The 17,469-nt window shown below is 37.4% G+C and overlaps 2 protein-coding genes across 4 annotated transcripts in view; both read right to left on the minus strand.

Annotated features, from left to right (window-relative positions):
- Positions 1-2,682, minus strand: part of LOC107589017 (UHRF1-binding protein 1-like) — a 34,766-nt gene extending 32,084 nt beyond the window's left edge. For all 3 annotated transcript variants that reach the window (XM_016277430.1, XM_016277351.1, XM_016277505.1), the window contains exon 1: positions 2,428-2,682. In XM_016277430.1, coding sequence (XP_016132916.1) covers positions 2,428-2,471 — 44 coding nt within the window. In that variant the 5' untranslated portion in view covers positions 2,472-2,682. The remainder of the gene's footprint in view (positions 1-2,427) is intronic.
- Positions 2,683-3,360: 678 nt separating this feature from the next.
- The window catches only part of LOC107589213 (plexin-C1), a 23,336-nt gene continuing 9,227 nt past the window's right edge, over positions 3,361-17,469 (minus strand). Inside the window, exons 12-31 of the mRNA XM_016277617.1 lie at positions 16,472-16,580; positions 15,956-16,126; positions 15,702-15,851; positions 15,484-15,586; positions 15,307-15,408; positions 13,695-13,798; positions 13,575-13,616; positions 13,353-13,477; positions 11,900-12,098; positions 11,646-11,792; positions 9,470-9,635; positions 9,196-9,296; positions 7,419-7,494; positions 6,592-6,626; positions 6,035-6,130; positions 5,309-5,472; positions 5,023-5,173; positions 4,811-4,951; positions 4,635-4,709; positions 3,361-4,305 (exon numbers count right to left, since the gene is read on the minus strand). Coding sequence (XP_016133103.1) covers positions 4,201-4,305; positions 4,635-4,709; positions 4,811-4,951; positions 5,023-5,173; positions 5,309-5,472; positions 6,035-6,130; positions 6,592-6,626; positions 7,419-7,494; positions 9,196-9,296; positions 9,470-9,635; positions 11,646-11,792; positions 11,900-12,098; positions 13,353-13,477; positions 13,575-13,616; positions 13,695-13,798; positions 15,307-15,408; positions 15,484-15,586; positions 15,702-15,851; positions 15,956-16,126; positions 16,472-16,580 — 2,362 coding nt within the window. The 3' untranslated portion in view covers positions 3,361-4,200. The remainder of the gene's footprint in view (positions 4,306-4,634; positions 4,710-4,810; positions 4,952-5,022; positions 5,174-5,308; positions 5,473-6,034; positions 6,131-6,591; positions 6,627-7,418; positions 7,495-9,195; positions 9,297-9,469; positions 9,636-11,645; positions 11,793-11,899; positions 12,099-13,352; positions 13,478-13,574; positions 13,617-13,694; positions 13,799-15,306; positions 15,409-15,483; positions 15,587-15,701; positions 15,852-15,955; positions 16,127-16,471; positions 16,581-17,469) is intronic.

Below are 17,469 nucleotides of genomic sequence, written 5' to 3' on the forward strand. Positions count from 1 at the left end.
ACACTATATCCAACACAGTTTCACTGCTTTAATTTAAACCAAACTTTGTGTGTAGCACTAAGGTAGTGCACAATAACTGGTGTTTAAATCTCCCCTTCGACTTCCTGTGAATTGATATGTTGACTCATTCCCCATGCTATTTTGCAATCTCTAAGGTTTGGAATCTAACACAAGATGGCCGCATACCCTCTGAAGTCCACTTTGTATCAGGAGACTGGAACGTTCCCAAAATGTTTGATAAGCTATAACAATAAATATGAGACTATTACAGACTGAAAAATCGCTGCCGCAAGAGGAAAACTTGTTTTGTGTAGGTCAAAGTCTGGGTGAAAGTCCCTCAGTGGTAAATGAATTAAACACAACGTCATAAACAATAAGACAAGGTCCATAAAGTACACTATCCATTTTTAGGAGCCCTTGAGCGCCACTATTCCTCCAGAAAATGTAGTGCGCGCATCCGACACCAATTTGAAGGGCACAGTCTAAAGTTATGACCCTTATGAGACGCCATCCCACACCATCTTTAATTTATCACGCTGACCAGTCGACATCTTGGACCTGAGCTATTGCTTATCAAACGAGGAACACCATGAGATCACACTTCACCATTTTACCAAATGGCCTCTTTTGTCATTTTGAATGAACAGGTGTAGTATTTCATCTGGATGCGCTCACTGCGGGAATAAATAATGCAGGTAGGTTGGTCTCAAGAACTGACACAACAATGGCACACAATAGTGAAAACCATTTGACACAATGTGCACTCGGCCACAAAGGCAAAACCTTATTTGTGTTGAACTCAGGCCTTGTCCTTACAATCCACTCAGTTTTAATTCAAGTTTCCACAACAAACTGATCAGAAATGAACTGACGTGACTCCTACAACCTGCTCAAACGGAGGGTCCTCCTCCGTCTACAGGGCCGAAAGTCCAAACCCCAAATATATAACGATAATGACACCAAAGAGCGATATTGTTAGAATTGCCTTAAGAATTTTTTTTTTAACAGATGAATGAACCATTTACAACCAATCATAATCTATCCAAATTTGACGGGCTAAAGCAGCAGACAACAAAACTGCAGTGCGCTTAGAATAAACAGAAAGTTACCACGCATTGCTGTGGATGTTAATAACTTTATAGTTATCATTCGTGGTGTGACCTGGCCTTTCAGATTTCAACAGAACTGGAATGCTTGCCATTCATAAAGTTCTACGTATCTCCTGCACATCCATGTTTTGTGTATTAAAGGAGGTCCAGTGTTGATTTAGAAGTCAACGTTTTTCAAAGCATCTTCTTTTGTGCTCCACAAAAGAACGAAAGCCACACAAATTTGGAACGACATGGTGGTGTCAATGAGAAAATATTTATCGAATGGTTGATTTTCATCTTTAAATACTTTGGCCAACTTGATTATTCAGACATCTAATTTCTTTTTACCATGTTTAAATCCAATCTATCCCAAATAAATCTAAAATGAGCACACAAAAAAAGTCAAATTCTGTCCATCTAGGCCTGGTGACGGGTTACATCACAACTAAAATCACCATAGACACATTAGGTGGCACGTCACCCACCCAATAATATGATTTAAAGTTGTAATGAATCTTAAATAGCGACAGATTTTTTCTTCAGTATTTTGATGTACATCCAAGTCTTGGAGGCAGATGAATGTGAGCTTGCAGGGGTGATGTTTAAGCAGAGTAAATGATTGGAGAAGTCCTGCATACGTCACCAGAGAGTAGTCTGATGTTTTCATCCAGGAGATCTGGTTATGACATTTTAATTTTAAAATTACGCACGGATGAATAATTTACAATAAGATCTAAAACATGCATTTTTTTTTTCCATGCCGATCTATCAAAATGGGTTTTTCAAATTTAGACTCTTAACCCTTACATTTATATCCCATAAACGTAAATATTTGTATAAATTATTGTTTTACTTGGCATTCTACTATACTATTATTTGATGATTAGCTGACCCTTAAGTGTCAACCAGATACACCACAGGGCTAGAAATGGGGCCAGGCAGTCATGCAATGTCATGAATCCACTTAGACCTTACCAAGGATCTATCAGGACTGAATGGGATGAGGGGTGGTTTCCAAAGCAGAGGAAATCTTAAAAAAAAGATTCCAAGCCATACAGCACGCTCTCCATCACACTGACCCACAGGAAACAACATTAAGATGAGAGCAGACAGACTCGTTTGGCTGGAGACATGACACCCAAAGCGTGTTCTGACATCAACCCAGTGCAACAGCATTTTGTCTGGCAAGCTGTCAAACCCCAGTTATGACCCATCAGCATGTGTCATCCAGCACAGCCACATCAGCAGGACTCATCTCAGCCTTTAAAGCACGATTCGTGTTAGCAAGCATCGAAATGCAAAGCCCGTACAAGTGTCAGTAGGGATAAGCTCTGACCTGGAGAGATGTTTCAGGATCTGTTTCTTGATCAATCCAGCCATGACCGGTATCTCATCAATCACTTATCCAAGGACGGGCGGCAGATTTTGGGAGCTGTACATTTTAGGTTTCCTCCGGTCAACCGGAGTGTTTTCTTCTGAATAATGAAGCGTCGTAATGGGCGAATATGAACATAACTCGTAGAGGCGACCGTCGCTACCGCTTCTCCGTCGGGTCCATGTTGAATGCGCAGTGACGCGTCGGTGGACGAACGCGCATGCGCACAAGCACCCCACGAAAATGAGGCTCGCCCAAATCCGTTCAGCCAATAAGAATCTGCCTTGAACTTTACGTCACGCCATGTCTTATCGGTTATCATAGACTGTATAAGATTGTTATAGAAAAATAATATACATATTAATTAAAAAAGATTTATTATTTTATATTGCTTTGAGCATAATAATCATAATGTATATTATGTTTATAAAATTATCCATAAAATCAAATATAATTGATTAAATACAAATAAATTATTATTATTATTATTATTATGGAATGTCCTTTGCAAATTGCTGTTTATTTGTTATCTTAGATATGTTATTGGATATGTTTCATATTACTGTAATAAATATAATTTTAGCCATTTTTATGGTTTGAAACAGAAAATAACAACAACAACAACAACAACAAAAAGGCAGTGTCTTACATTTTTTATATAATTTTTTGTTCAGTTCTATTTTTCTATACATTAGAAATTGAACAACCACTGATCAAAATACAATTATAATTCATCTATTTATTATTGATTCAAAATGCCATATTCACAATGTGGCAAATGGTAAACCTAACATCCGTCGATATAACAGAAGTGATATATTAGATAAAAAAAAGAAAGAAAAGAAAAAGAAAGAAAAAGGCAAAACGCACCATAAAAAAAATATATATGATAAAAATTATACTCTTTCTAAATACCTTCAATTATTTCCCTTAACATTTAAAAATATACTGGCAATTTCACCCATCATTTTTTGTTTGGTTATATCGTTCTGAATGTTAGTCCTTATGGATAATGTCATTAATTAATACATCTTTACAGTCCTAAAAAAAAGGCCTTACTGTCTCTAACTGGTCTAGAAATCGTTTAATGCAAGCTATCATATTATAAGTAATAACTATCATAACCAATAGAGGGCGACAAAGGAACTAATACATTATATACTAATATAATGTGTCTAGTTTTATGTGAAGAGGAGTTTGTGTTACTAAGTGTTAGTAACACAGACTCCTCTTTACATAAAACTAGACACATTATATTAGTATAGTGCAGACGAGGACAGTTGAATAACTATGCAAATTACAAAAATAATTCATTTAGTCCATTTTCAAAAGATTTCAAAAAGGAGAAACATACAATGCTTGGCCTGGCAGATTAATGCATTACAGGGAAACTGTAGTAAAATAATATATGATTAGAAATCAAATTAAACCATATGAATCAAGTTTTGCATTGCAGTGCATAGCAAAGTCATGGGTTTGAGATGCACTGTATAGGCAGCTCAGTGTTAGTCCAATATAAGCTCAACAATGAGCGCCTCTCAAACTCGAAAATTCATCAATATACATTACATTCACTTGGTCTCTACAGTATCCAACAAACAGAAGTGAATCTTCTCTAATATATGGCTGATGATTATGACAGTTATTATGAGGGAGATGTGTCTAGTTTAATGACCAGCTTAAAATAATCCAAATGCAGTGTGAATACCCTTTTGAATAACAAGACCAGGAATTTCAACACCAACCACTTCGTTTCATGCTTTCAAAAAGCTCCTTCACATTTTGCATGTCCTCTTTCAGCCTAGCGGGGGCATCTGTCTGTTCCAGCTTCTGAGAAACCTGTAGAGGCCGAGTATTAAAAAGAAGAAGTTATGCTGTTGTATAATTACTTTGCTAAATCTGAATACTTTATCATTCCTGACCACCCAAGTTTCAGATGTTTTCTAGGGGAATATACAGTATCAAATCTCCTTTCAAAACAGGTTTTGAACATCCCCAACTAAAACAGGATGTGAAAGTGCTGTTACATTTCTTTAAAGTGGCAAAATAGGTTTCCTTTAAAGAATTTCGGTGGCTTCAATGTGCCTGAAAATCCTGTGAAAATGTTCTGTGAAACTGCCACGAATGCACAAAAGAGTACATGAACAATGATAACACAGGATTCGTACCTCACTGAAGTAGAGGAGCATGTATTTGCAGAGTTCACGCAGAGCCGCAGATTCATTGAACTCATTTTGATGTTTCTGATGAAGAAGGCGAATTAACATTAAGGCATTTTGCATTACAGCCATCTTCCTATCAAGACTCTTCATTTAATCTCTACGTAGTGTCTGACAAATTGTACCTTTGACTCCTCTTGAAGAAATATTTTAAACTCTTGGCTGCTAATAGAAGTCTGGTCCTTTACTAACTTGTAGTACGACTTCACTTCCTGTTTGTACTGAGGGATGTCTTTGGCGTAGAGTAGCTTATTGGTTGGTGAATGCTGTAGGAGAAAAAGAGAGTCAATAATGTCTGTGATATTCACAGTTTTCCATGTTAGGTTTCAGTGGTTACCTTGTCCAGGTGTTGCTCAGCTAGGGAGAAGGAGTCCATAAAGGCCTGAGCGATGACGGACAGACAGCCGTCCAGGTGAGGCGTCTTCTCCAGGTCACTGAACACAAAGTCAGGGTTCTTCAGGATGTTCACCCAGAAACGAAGTGGAAGGCTGATGGGGAGGTTTGACAATCCATTTTAGTTGTGTGTGAACATATAAACGTCAATAAATCTTGTGAGGCATTTGATAGTTAGCAGTCAGCGCAACTGCTGGTGGAGCAACGCAATGAATGTGTGTTATCAGCACCTGTTTGTTTTCCAGATGTGAAGAACATCTGGATCTGAGATTTTTTTTCTCTCTGCTTGTGCATCCAGGAAGTCGAAAAAGTACTTGACAGCCAATGGGGCCTTGCTGTTAGGCAATCCCCAGATACTTCTAAACAGATTCTCCACAAAAGAATGGACTGCCACCTGGTGGACACAATGAGCACATATTTCATATATATATTGTGCATATATATATATATATATATATATATATATATATATATATATATACACTCTCTGTCTGTCCGTTTTTTCTATCTATCTATCTATCTATCTATCTATCTATCTATCTATCTCTCTATCTCTCTGTCTGTCTGTCTGTCTGTCTGTCTGTCCGTTTTTTCTATCTATCTATCTATCTATCTATCTATCTATCTATCTATCTATCTATCTATCTATCTGTCTGTCTGTCTGTCTGTCTGTCCATTTATTCTATCTATCTATCTATCTATCTATCTATCTATCTATCTATCTATCTATCTATCTATCTATCTATCTGTCTGTCTGTCTGTCTGTCTGTCTGTCCGATTTTTCTATCTATCTGTCTGTCTGTCTGTTTTTTCTATCTGTCTGTCTATCTGTCCCTCTCTCTCTCTCTCTCTCTCTCTCTCTCTCTATATATATATATATATATATATACCTGTCTGACTCCATCTACATACATACAATATATAATAAAATGCTTCTATGTGTCAATTATTCTCACCTTGGTGGAGAGCAGCTTGGTGAGGTACATCTCTTTGAATTTTAGTGCTTTTTTCTCTGGATGTTTGCTCAGGTCTGTGTCAATATCTGGATCAACCTAGACCAATCGAAAAGTCCATGTTACTATGTTTATTTGAAATGGTCTTTCATTTTTACTGTAGTAAAGTTATTTTACAACAATGTATATATACAACTTATATATACTGACAGTGTTTCTCATATAAATGTTTAAGCTATTATGTCTCATTATTAGAAGAGGCAAAATGCTATCTTTGAACAATATAAACAATACAAAGTTTCTTATGTTTCGATTTACTTAAAAACACTTCCTCTTATTTAAACAGGAAGACGCTGGCAAAACCGAAAGTATAAGACACCCACACTATCTTCACTGCAGTCTCAATGCAATAGCAACTAGATATAACACATGGACTCTCAACAATAACCCATGGAGGAAAACACAACACAGTCATTACCTGACAGATCATTAGGCGTGTCAGTGCAACGAGAAGGACACTCCAAAACAAACATTGTGCAGAAGTATACAAGCCAACTCACCAGATGGAAGTACTTGACAGCGAAGTTCTCATCATCTGTGAAACAAAATACCATAATGATGAGTAAATAAATAAGCTATGTCAAGCTGATACTGGCCCAACAGTCATGTATTATTGTGCTTTACACTGAAGAGAGGATGTGTTACAGTACTAAAATCTCTAGTGGGGTTACAGTGGGTTTGAGTTGGAACTTAAAATGGCCACATGTCAGAACCCAAATTTGCACAATGCAGATGCGCTCCAAAAGATACCATAAACACGCAAACATAACTGGATGTGAACAATGCATGTTCATACACGCATTTCAAAATCTTGGACCTTGACTGATATTAAACAGCATTATTACACCATGAACAGATCACTGATCATCATTAATAAATGCTAATCGAATGTACAACAATTACTGTCCTGTTAAGTAAAATAAAATGTTTATCAATAAGTTCATGAAAGTTATAAAAGGTTATCAGAAACTGTCTGTGGTATGTGTACAGGAAAAGAGACTTCACCAACAGAAATAGCACCTGGTATATAGACACAAATACAACTGATACCACCACTTCCTTTACACAAGAACAAATTTCATAATTGTGCTTCACTGTTGCCTGAGAATTTGGACTCTTTGTTAATAGCTCCAGTTCAGATTGACAAATTCAACAGACTTTTAAAAGTAATAGTTCAAGAGTGATAATAACACTCAGAATGCATTGCAAACCTATTTGAATTACAAATGCAACAGCGAAATAAACCACCCAAAATGGATTGATTGTGATATTGGGCATGGCATTGTTTCAGTTGACATGGTGGTTGATGGGAGGAATGATGACTCACCCTTTACACTGCTCTGAGATCTCAATGGTGCATGTACTTTTGTTGTGATAACTTTAATGCATGCTTCATCTCCAACCTGGATGGAAAAACATCTTTAAAAACACAAACTCTGAAAAAGTTGAGAAAAGAACTACTGTGCTGCAGTAGTCTATGGATGTGGTACGAGTTTGCACAATAGTTTAGCATAATCTGGGTTTATTTGGCCTTGTGATACAAGCTTTGCAAGTGAAAGGTCATTCTCAAATACCTCGAATAATGCCAACAGCCACCCCGGAGAACAAAAAAATACTGTGCAAGACAAGTCAAATAAACTTCTTTTGTGGTCTTTCATCTGTCAAATTTGTATTCACACAGGACTGTGAATACAAATTATGTATTCACACATTCATTTTATAGTGATATGAACTATTTTTTTTTTTACATTTTCTCAAGAAAATGTGAGTGGTCCTTTCCCATGTCAGTGTTTTTAAGGTGTTGCTCTGCGGCTGCTGGGGTGTTTTGGGTGGTTTCTTAAAGGTCCACTAAAGTGCCTTGAAACGCACAGCGATATCAAATGTTTTGATGTAATTTCAGCTGAAACAGAAAGACAGGGCGAAACATATCGAGCAGCCCCACCCCTTTTTAAATAGCCAATAGCATTTCATTTATATCAGTTTGGCCAGAGTCGTTGGTTAAGGTTGGTAAAGCCACATTTGACAGCCACAGTCTATTAGATTCGATTCAATATGAAACTGTTAATAAAGTAAACAGTGATCCTAATCATGCCTCTGGATGTGTAATTTGAAAATTATGTAATTTATGTTGGTGCGTGGCACCTGTGTTGTCTCTTCTACTCATCAGTGCTGTTTCTAACACCAAGTTTATCTGAGTTTCTCCTCCTAATCTCATCCATGTCACTTTAAAACATAGCATTTTGTGTAGAATTCAAATGGGTCTGTCCAGACTTCATTCACCCCAGTGGAAAACATATTTACACTGTCTGAATCGTTCCCTATCCCCTATACAGTGCACTATGTGCCATTCACCAAACAGTAATTCTGTGAACAAGTGACCGATTTTCAGCAGCAGCTTCAGCGTTTATTTATAGTGTAGGGGGCGGGACGCTTCAGATTCTAGAGAGCATTTGATTGGACAGAAAATCTGATGAGAAGCTGAAGTGCAGAGTGACGTCATCAAAATCATTGATCCATATTGGCGGAAGTGAGAGACTGCAAGTTTTGAATGCTTATATCTTCTAAATGTGAATTTTGTCAATAGCTTATACATAAACTTGAGGCTAACATATTCATACTAAAAGCCAAAAAACGTCAGTTTTGATTTCATGGGGACTTTAATAGCTTTAAGGCCAATTCGCACTAAGGACAATAACTACAACGATAATGATACCTACAGATTTTTAGTAATCAGTGAGAGTACTGGATTCCATGTCACAACTATAACGATAACAACACAGAGGAACAATATCATTGGAATCACTTTCAGAACAACTTTTTCAAGTTGATTAATTATTAGCCAATCAGAATCCATCTTGCTATAAAGAACTTTTAAAGCAGCAAACGACTGCAGAATGTTTATTAAATGCAGCTGTCTTTACAGTTGTCATTCTTGGAGTGAACGGACTTTAAGCCAAAAGTGCCCAACCCAAAGCCTTTACCATATTCTGGTCTCTATATATGGCCCACATGGGATTTTTGTTATATCAGCTGTCTGTTTGCTTAGAATATACTCCACTTCTCAAAAATTATGTTTACACTGTTTTATGTTCTCCTGCGCTCACCTGATAATGTTTTAGAGTGTTCAACATGGTAACATGTCCCCGAATCTCTGAGGTTTCATCGACTTCCTGTAGCATGACAAACTTTCCTTCCTTTTCATATTCTGTGAGTGCACAACAAAAAACAGAGAATACAAAGAGGAATTAGGTCGGCAGATATTGCAACTGGCAACCTGAAACTGTGTGTTACCAACAGACCAACATGCTCTATAAGGAAGTTCTATGAAATATTATGATCATCAACTGTGAGAGAGTGAGAAACAGGGAGTCCACTAACCGATTTCTATATCCCTGATCTGCTGGAAGGGGAATCCAAATTTGCGCTGAAAGGTCTGTAAGATTTTCTCCTTGACCTGTTGTATTGTGTCACATGTCAGTGCGTTGACCTCTAAGGGTTCACTGACCTCTCCTCCAGTCCCCACAGCAAACACCACCTTCAGTTTCTACAGGGGGCGAAAACATAAAGCAAACAATTTAATGACTAAAGAAGTACTAAAGAAGGAATCATATTCTGCTTTTAATGTGTTTCAAATCACTGGAGCTGTTTATACAGACAATATTTAATAAACTTTAGTAAAAGAAAACCTTATATATAGACAATTTTTCTAATTTTTAAGGATCTTTCACATCATATTGGCTTATTTTAGAGGGGGATGTGTTATTTTGGTAACATTGTAGTGTAGGGACCAATTATCACTATTAACTAGTTGCTTATTAGCTTGCTTATCATTAACATATTGGCTGTTTATTAGTACTTATAAAGCATATATTCTGCATGACCATATCCCTAATCCTATCCAATACCTAAACTTAACAACTACCTAACAAACTATTAATAAGCAGCAAATTAGGAATTTTTTGAGGCAAAAGTTGTAGTTAATTGTTTGTTAATAGCGAGCATTGGACCTTAAAATAAAGTGTGACTGTTATTTAGGTCAGGTAGATCAAAACTTTTTTTTAAAACATTGAGTCAGATTTCTAAAAATGCTGTATCGACTTAAAATAAATTACATAGAACGGCAGTTTTTTAGAACAAAATAAATGCACTATTGCATACGACTATGCAGTTTAAAGACTTCTTTTTTTCCACTGTCACTTCCTGTAAAGCAATTTTGAACTATGAGTTAGACCATCTTCTGTGACGCAAATACCTTCCTTTGGAGAAATGGCATTTACTCGCTTGGTAATACAGGTACAGTCCAGTTTTGTGAGAGGAAGGCTTGTGCAAAACTGATATCCTCTGCAGAACGCAAAATGCAGAAGCACAACGGCCACACCAGTCTAAATGTGAGACTGCTGGTAATTTTGGGGGGAAGATGGACTGGTCACACGATTCTGTCCACAAACTATCAACTATCAAAAACTGCCTGAGACCAACCGTCCAACCACACTCAATGTGAGAACTGCAGGTCAGAAAAGAATCAAGAACAGAACATGACGGGAAACAAAAAAAAATGATAAATAAAAATCTCTATGGCCCAACATTAAAGGGATAGCTCACCCAAAAATTAAAATTCTGTCATCATTTGCTCACCCTCAAGTTGTTCCAAACCTGTATGAATTTCTTTCTTCTGCTGAACAGAAAGAAGATATTTTGAAAAATGTGAGTAACCAAACAGTTTCTGGTCCAAATAGACAGTATTATTTCCATACTATGGAAGTCAATGGGGACCAGCAACCTTTTGGTTACCCACATTCTTCAAAATATCTTCTTTAATGTTCCACAGAAGAAAGCATTCATACATGTTTGTAACAACTTGAGGGCAAGTAAATGATAACCGATTTTTGTATTTTTGGGTGAACTATGCCTTAAACAATTAGTAAAGAACATATACACATGTAAGAAAATTATGTTTCTTGTGCAAGAAACGTTGTGCAACGAGGGAAAGGAAGTTACAGGATGCCTTCTGTGGTTTAAGGATGGACATGACAGCAACAGAAAAAGCAGAAGCTTATGAGGATTTAATGTAAGAGGTTTAAAATGTACACAGTTAACAAGAAACTTCTGCTCTTTTGAGCCTTCCGTTAATCAAAGACTTCTGCATCATGATTTCCACAAATGTGTCACTGTTTCCACAAACATATTAAGAAACATAATCAAAGGAATAAATTACATTTTAAAAAACATTAAAATAGAAATCAGTTATTTTAAATGTTAATAACATTTTACAAAATTACTGTTTTACTGTGTTTTGGATTAAATAAATTCAGCCTTGAGGAGCATAAGCATATAAATCACACTGACCTTTTAACCAAACTTTTTCAGTAGTTTTGAGTGCAGGAAGGGAAAAATTTAGAGTTTTGGATTAAAATGGGGAATTATTAAAATGTGAATGTGGCTTGCAAATTTCAGAAAGGTGTTTCTAAAGTTAGTACTTTCCATAACTCCTCATTTTTGCAAACACTTCCTCATTTGCATAAAAGACAGAGACAGTAAAAGAGGAAATACTGACCAAGGCCTCAAAGTCCTGGGCTTGGCAGAGAAGCCAGTCCTCGCTAAGAGTGTACAGAGCTTTCTCTGTCACCGAATCCACCGGCCCTTTAGAGATTTGCTGAGTCAGAGCTGACACCAACAGGAAGAGAGGCTGTCCTACTGATTCCTATGGAGGAAACACACAATTTTGTCCATAAACATGTGAGCACACACAGGTAGTTAAAGAGAATATGTGCTTTATAATTCCACGATACAGTGGATGCTCGGACGGACCCTGAGGAAGCCGTACAGACAGATGGACATCCAGTTGGTAAGAAGCTTCTCCACTATGGACTCTGTGCGGCGCAGGAGAAGTTTGGGATTTGCATTGCTGGACTGGTCCATCAGACTCTGCAGAAGGTCCTCCATTACCTCTGTGAGATAAAGCAGGTCTCCATGGAGGGCCAGAGTCAACAGAGAAGCCACTGTACATCTGAGAGAGAGAGGAACAGAAAGAGAGGAACAAATACACAAGGTATAAAGAACAGAAGAAAGATGAGTAGATAAAGGGTCAGACACTGAGTGTTACTTGTTGTTATAGTACGCACTTGTCTCACAAATTTATATTTAAAATCCAATCAGAAACCAACCACAGCTTGTGTGTACTGTAGCTTCATTTTCTTCATTCATTCATTCATTTTGTACAATACGTACAGTATGTTGCATTTTCTTGCATTATTATGTTTATTTTTGAATATTGATGCTTTGAAAAACCATCAAGCCAGTAAAGTATTCTGAAACTGAAACAACCTTTTTGTGTTTTATTTTCTTCATTTAATCGTATATATTATTTAGCAATTTATTATCTATACCATTTAATATGTTTTTCATTTATGACATTTTTATAATTTTTTAATATTACTTATTATTGTGCAATGCTAGCTATTGTTGTTTAATCTTTAATCTAAATGATTGTGGGGTTTCATGGAATATTTGTCTTCATGAATAAGAGATAAGAGGGAATGTCTCCATTTCAAGGTTTTTTTGAGATGTTGTTCTGAAGCAATTTGATATAACAGTTGGATTTGCGCTGGTCAAACAAAGTCTGAGCGTTGAAATATCCACAACTAAGATTACTCAAAAAACCCTGTGCTTTTTTTTAGCATCATAACGTCATCTCCTGCTTCCTGGTCCTCAGGCATCCTCTCAGATGGATAGAAGACTTTTAGTTTAAAAGGTTTTGGTTATTTGACTAAATGCAGTGTTGCTGATTTTGGGTATCAGGCAAAACTCTCCTGACTTGTGTTGGATACCAAACTAAATGGATATCTTCTAACAGGATCTAATTTAGAGACTGGATGCATTATTCTTGCAAGGAGATTCGATCAAACACCATCAAGCCAATCAAGTGCTTTGAAAACTTTAAAACTAACCCTATTAAGCACATTATCAAACACATATCTGTGTTTCAGGGTGGTGGTCATTTTAAAGGTAGACACTTGGACACTTTTGAGGAAGATGTGCTATTCTAAAAAAACACAAAGCATTATCTGTTTATGCTTCTAAGTAACAGGCATCAAGTCAAAGCCTCAAAATAACCACGAGGTCCTGTGACCAGGTTTATCAAATCATCTTTAAACAGAGGTGAAAATATGTTCAAAGCATCAAAGCGTCTTCTTTCTCTTTTGAAAGTTGCTTTGGTTAAAAGTGTCTGCTAAATGCATACATTTAAATGTTGTCGACTCACTTGTCTTTTATGCTGAAGTTTTTCTGTTCTTCTAATGCATGCACAAAACAGCTGAGAAACTGCTTATCTCTGATCAGTACAGCAAAAGCCTGACATTTCTCATCAACAGTTGTCTGCTCAGAGTCCTGACCACAACAAAAATGACAGAGATAAAACATTTAGTTTTATACAGTGTCATACATTTATATTTCATATACTACAAAAGACACTGCATCATCTTACCTGCCCAATGTCTCTGATCATGACTGGTGCCAGAGGGCCAGCCTAGAGAAAATATATATTAAACAAACAAACACATATAGTAAGAAAAAAAGGAATTTCAGAAAGATAAAAATATTGAACCTCAGGAAAGAAGATTTTTGAGGCAAAGTGCTTGTAGTCCAAGAAAGGTATGGCTCCAACATTATCGATTAAATCAGATTTTTCTGTTTGCAAGTCAACAAAGCCTGTCAAAACAAACAAACAAACAAACAAACATAAATGCATAATGTAATCACAGACAACTAGACATGAAACAGTTCTAAGAAGTATGTCAGCAATATAAGCATTTAAAGGGATAGTTCGCACGTATAACAGTTAGCGGAAGCTAGAGATTATGGTTTATAAAGCTTTAAAGGGGTCATATGATGTTGCTAAAAAGAACATCATTTTGTGTATTTGGTGTAATGAAATGTGTTTATGCAGTTTAAGGTTCAAAAAACACATTATTTTCCACATACTGTACATTATTGTTTCTCCTCTATGCCCCATCTTTCTGAAACGTGTCGATTTTTACAAAGCTCATCGGTCTGAAAAGCGAGGTGTGCTCTGATTGGCCAGCTATCCAGTGCGTTGTGATTGGTCGAATACCTCAAGCGTGTGACGGAAATGTTACGCCCTTACCATACTGTGATGCCATGTCCCGGTGTGACGAGACAAAAACATTAAAACCCATTATAAACGAGGCATTTGTTGCATCCAGTGGGGACATAATTACAAACAAAGTAGTTTCGCTTTCACAATGAAACACAGGCCTAGAGTGAGGGGAGGCCGGGGATTCGACGAAGGAGCGGCCGGCGGGCTTGCGGCAACCACATGTGACGACCCCGGGCTGGACTCCACTTCGTCCATGGTGAAAGCCGATCCGGCAATCCACAGAGCGAAGTTGATGTATTCCCTCAGCACGGATCAGCTCTAGGCATGACAAAGCGGATATCGTCCTGTTTTGGAAGGCCAAAAAATGTAGTTTCGCTTTCACAACGAAACACACAGCGCCTTCACGACATGGCAGCGGCGGCAACAATACTACAGCGAGAATAAAAGTTACGCCGTCTCTCTTTACGTGAGCATTTGGGCGGCGTTATGCAAATCTTCCCACATCGTGACGTAGACATGTGGGGGCGTGTTAGAACGAGCCGTTTTAGGTAGGCGTGGCTGACTCTTAACTTTTATGAAGAATATCTATTCGGATTTGAGACTTTAGTCTTTGCAACTTTACAGATCTTCTTTATGCACCAAGAGCTTGTAACACTCCAAAGAGAAAGGAAAAATTGAAATCGCATCATATGACCCCTTTAAATATGGATATTTTTTACAAAAACGCATTGATTCACTTCAGGATGCCTTTATTCACCCCCTGGAGCGGTGTGGGACACTTTTTGTGGAAGTTATGTAGTTATTCACCAGCACAAAAAATAAAAAGCATGACATTTCTGATATTCTGGACCCCAATATTGCTTGTGGTTTTTTTTCAGTGAAGTCTATGTGATTTTTTTAATGTTTTATTGACTGCCATGCATATTGCTTAGGAAAGTAATAATTGCATGATTTGAGGCATCTTCTGTGTCCTTTGCACAAATGTGCAGGAGGAGTTATGCACCAAAGTTGAATAATTAGGGTTAGCTGTGTGTTTATAACACTAACCTTCAGTATGAGCTACAGTGGTGCAAAGACCAGCATTTCAAAGATGACCAACCTTGGCGTATATCCCTTCTGATGTTGCTTTCCAGCATTTCCAGTTGCTTGTTCATTCTCTCATTCATTTGTCTCTGGCTCTTACGGTGAACAATGACTCCAACTAGACAGATGAGCAAACACATACATTAGTACCTGCAGGACTGAAAATATGTGACGTAAATCTGAAATCACTTACCAACAGCACCCAGAATTATAAGCAGAATCAATGCGGCAAAGATGGGTAAATATATTATACCACTTTGAGACTCAAGGTTTTTAGAAAAAAAACCAATTTTTATCTGAAAATTATAGCAAAAGAAGGAAGATTTTGTATGTAAGATATATAAAGGTCATTCCTAATTTACAATAATGAATTAAGACAATTTGCATAAAGACATGAATATTTACACTCACAGTGAGTGAGTCCACTCCTGATTCTCCTTTAATCTTACAGATGACGGCATTGGACTCAATCTTCTCCAAAACACACGGATACTCCTGATCTCCCTGTAGACCCGTCACAGTCACCTCACTCATACTCAAATTCAACATATCTGCCTTTTTCTGAGAAAGAGAGAGTGTGGGATGATTTGGAGGTTGTGTGTTTCATGCATGCCAAAAACGCAGATTGTAGACTAAAGTTAAACTCACTTTATCACTAAACTCACCTTAATGTTCACCTGTAGATCATAGGCCACCTGTACGGTGGTGAATCCAGTGAATTCTGGATCAGGCTTGAAGGAGAAATAATACACACAGTCCACAGTGGAGTTCCCAACATTCAACAACAAGCTAAACTGATCACTGCCATCAGAGTGGGGGGACTCAAACCACACATCCTGAGAAAGAGAAACACTGAAAATATCAATCTAATACATGTGACATGTGCATGTAAGCTGTGAATACAATTAAAGTCTTTAGTCAATATAAAAATTCTTACCCAAACAAGTTGACAATTATTTTCATGTTAACCGACAATCTATAAAATTCTATAATGTTTTGTTTAAAAATGAATTAAAAAAAATCAAAAACAAATCAATTGCTTGAAATGTTTAGGCATTATAACAGTTTGGAGGTCAGTAAAGTGATGGACGTTTGAAGACTCTGAAGTTTTAAATAGCTATCCTCAATGTATCAGATAAAGTGCTGTGAGCAACTGCAGAAATAATAAGCACACATCTTACCTCTGAGCTTGTGTTGTATTGTGTTTTCCGCACTTCATTAGAGGGCAAGACAGTAACTGATTCCACAAATTCCATATTGCTCCCCTGAACATGAATCTTCCTTCCACCACTGCATAAAGCCAGTAATACATGACAAAAAAAACCATATCTATTAACATTTGAATTCCCCCACTTATTTTTGCATATGTGGCTTCTACATGCACACACAGACACACAATACCACACATTTCAGCAACCGATGGTAGTGAAACCCTCCAAAAATATGAAGAAAAGCCTGACTGTCAGGAAGCAGGTTGCTCTTACTAAACCTCTAACAGTTTAAGCAAGACTAGTCTAAAGGCCTGTTCACACCAAGGACGATAACTATAAAGATATCGATAACAATATACACTGAACAAAATTATAAATGCAACACTTTTGTTTTTGCCCCCATTTTTCATGAGCTGAACTCAAAGAGCTAAGACTTTTTCTATGTACACAAAAGGCCTATTTCTCTCAAATATTGTTCACAAATCTGTCTAAATCTGTGTTAGTGAGCACTTCTCCTTTGCCGAGATAATCCATCCACCTCACAGGTGTGGCATATCAAGATGCTGATTAGACAGCATGATTATTGCACAGGTGTGCCTTAGGCTGGCCACAATAAAAGGCCACTCTAAAATGTGCAATTTTATCACACAGCATAATGCCACAGATGTCGCAAGTTTTAAGGGAGCGTGCAATTGGCATGCTGACTGCAGGAATGTCCACCAGAGCTGTTGCCCGTGAATTGAATGGTCATTTCTCTACCATAAGCAGTTTCCAAAGGCGTTTCAGAGAATTTGGCAGTACATCCAACCAGCCTCACAACCGCAGACCACGTGTAACCACACCAGCCCAGAACCTCCACATCCAGCATCTTCACCTCCAAGATCATCTGAGACCAGCCACCCGGACAGCTGCTGCAACAATCAGTTTGCATAACCAAAGAATTTCTGCACAAACTGTCAGAAACCATC

Source organism: Sinocyclocheilus grahami, unplaced genomic scaffold (assembly GCF_001515645.1).
Source record: "Sinocyclocheilus grahami isolate Dianchi unplaced genomic scaffold, SAMN03320097.WGS_v1.1 scaffold1.1, whole genome shotgun sequence".
Lineage (NCBI taxonomy): Eukaryota > Metazoa > Chordata > Actinopteri > Cypriniformes > Cyprinidae > Sinocyclocheilus > Sinocyclocheilus grahami.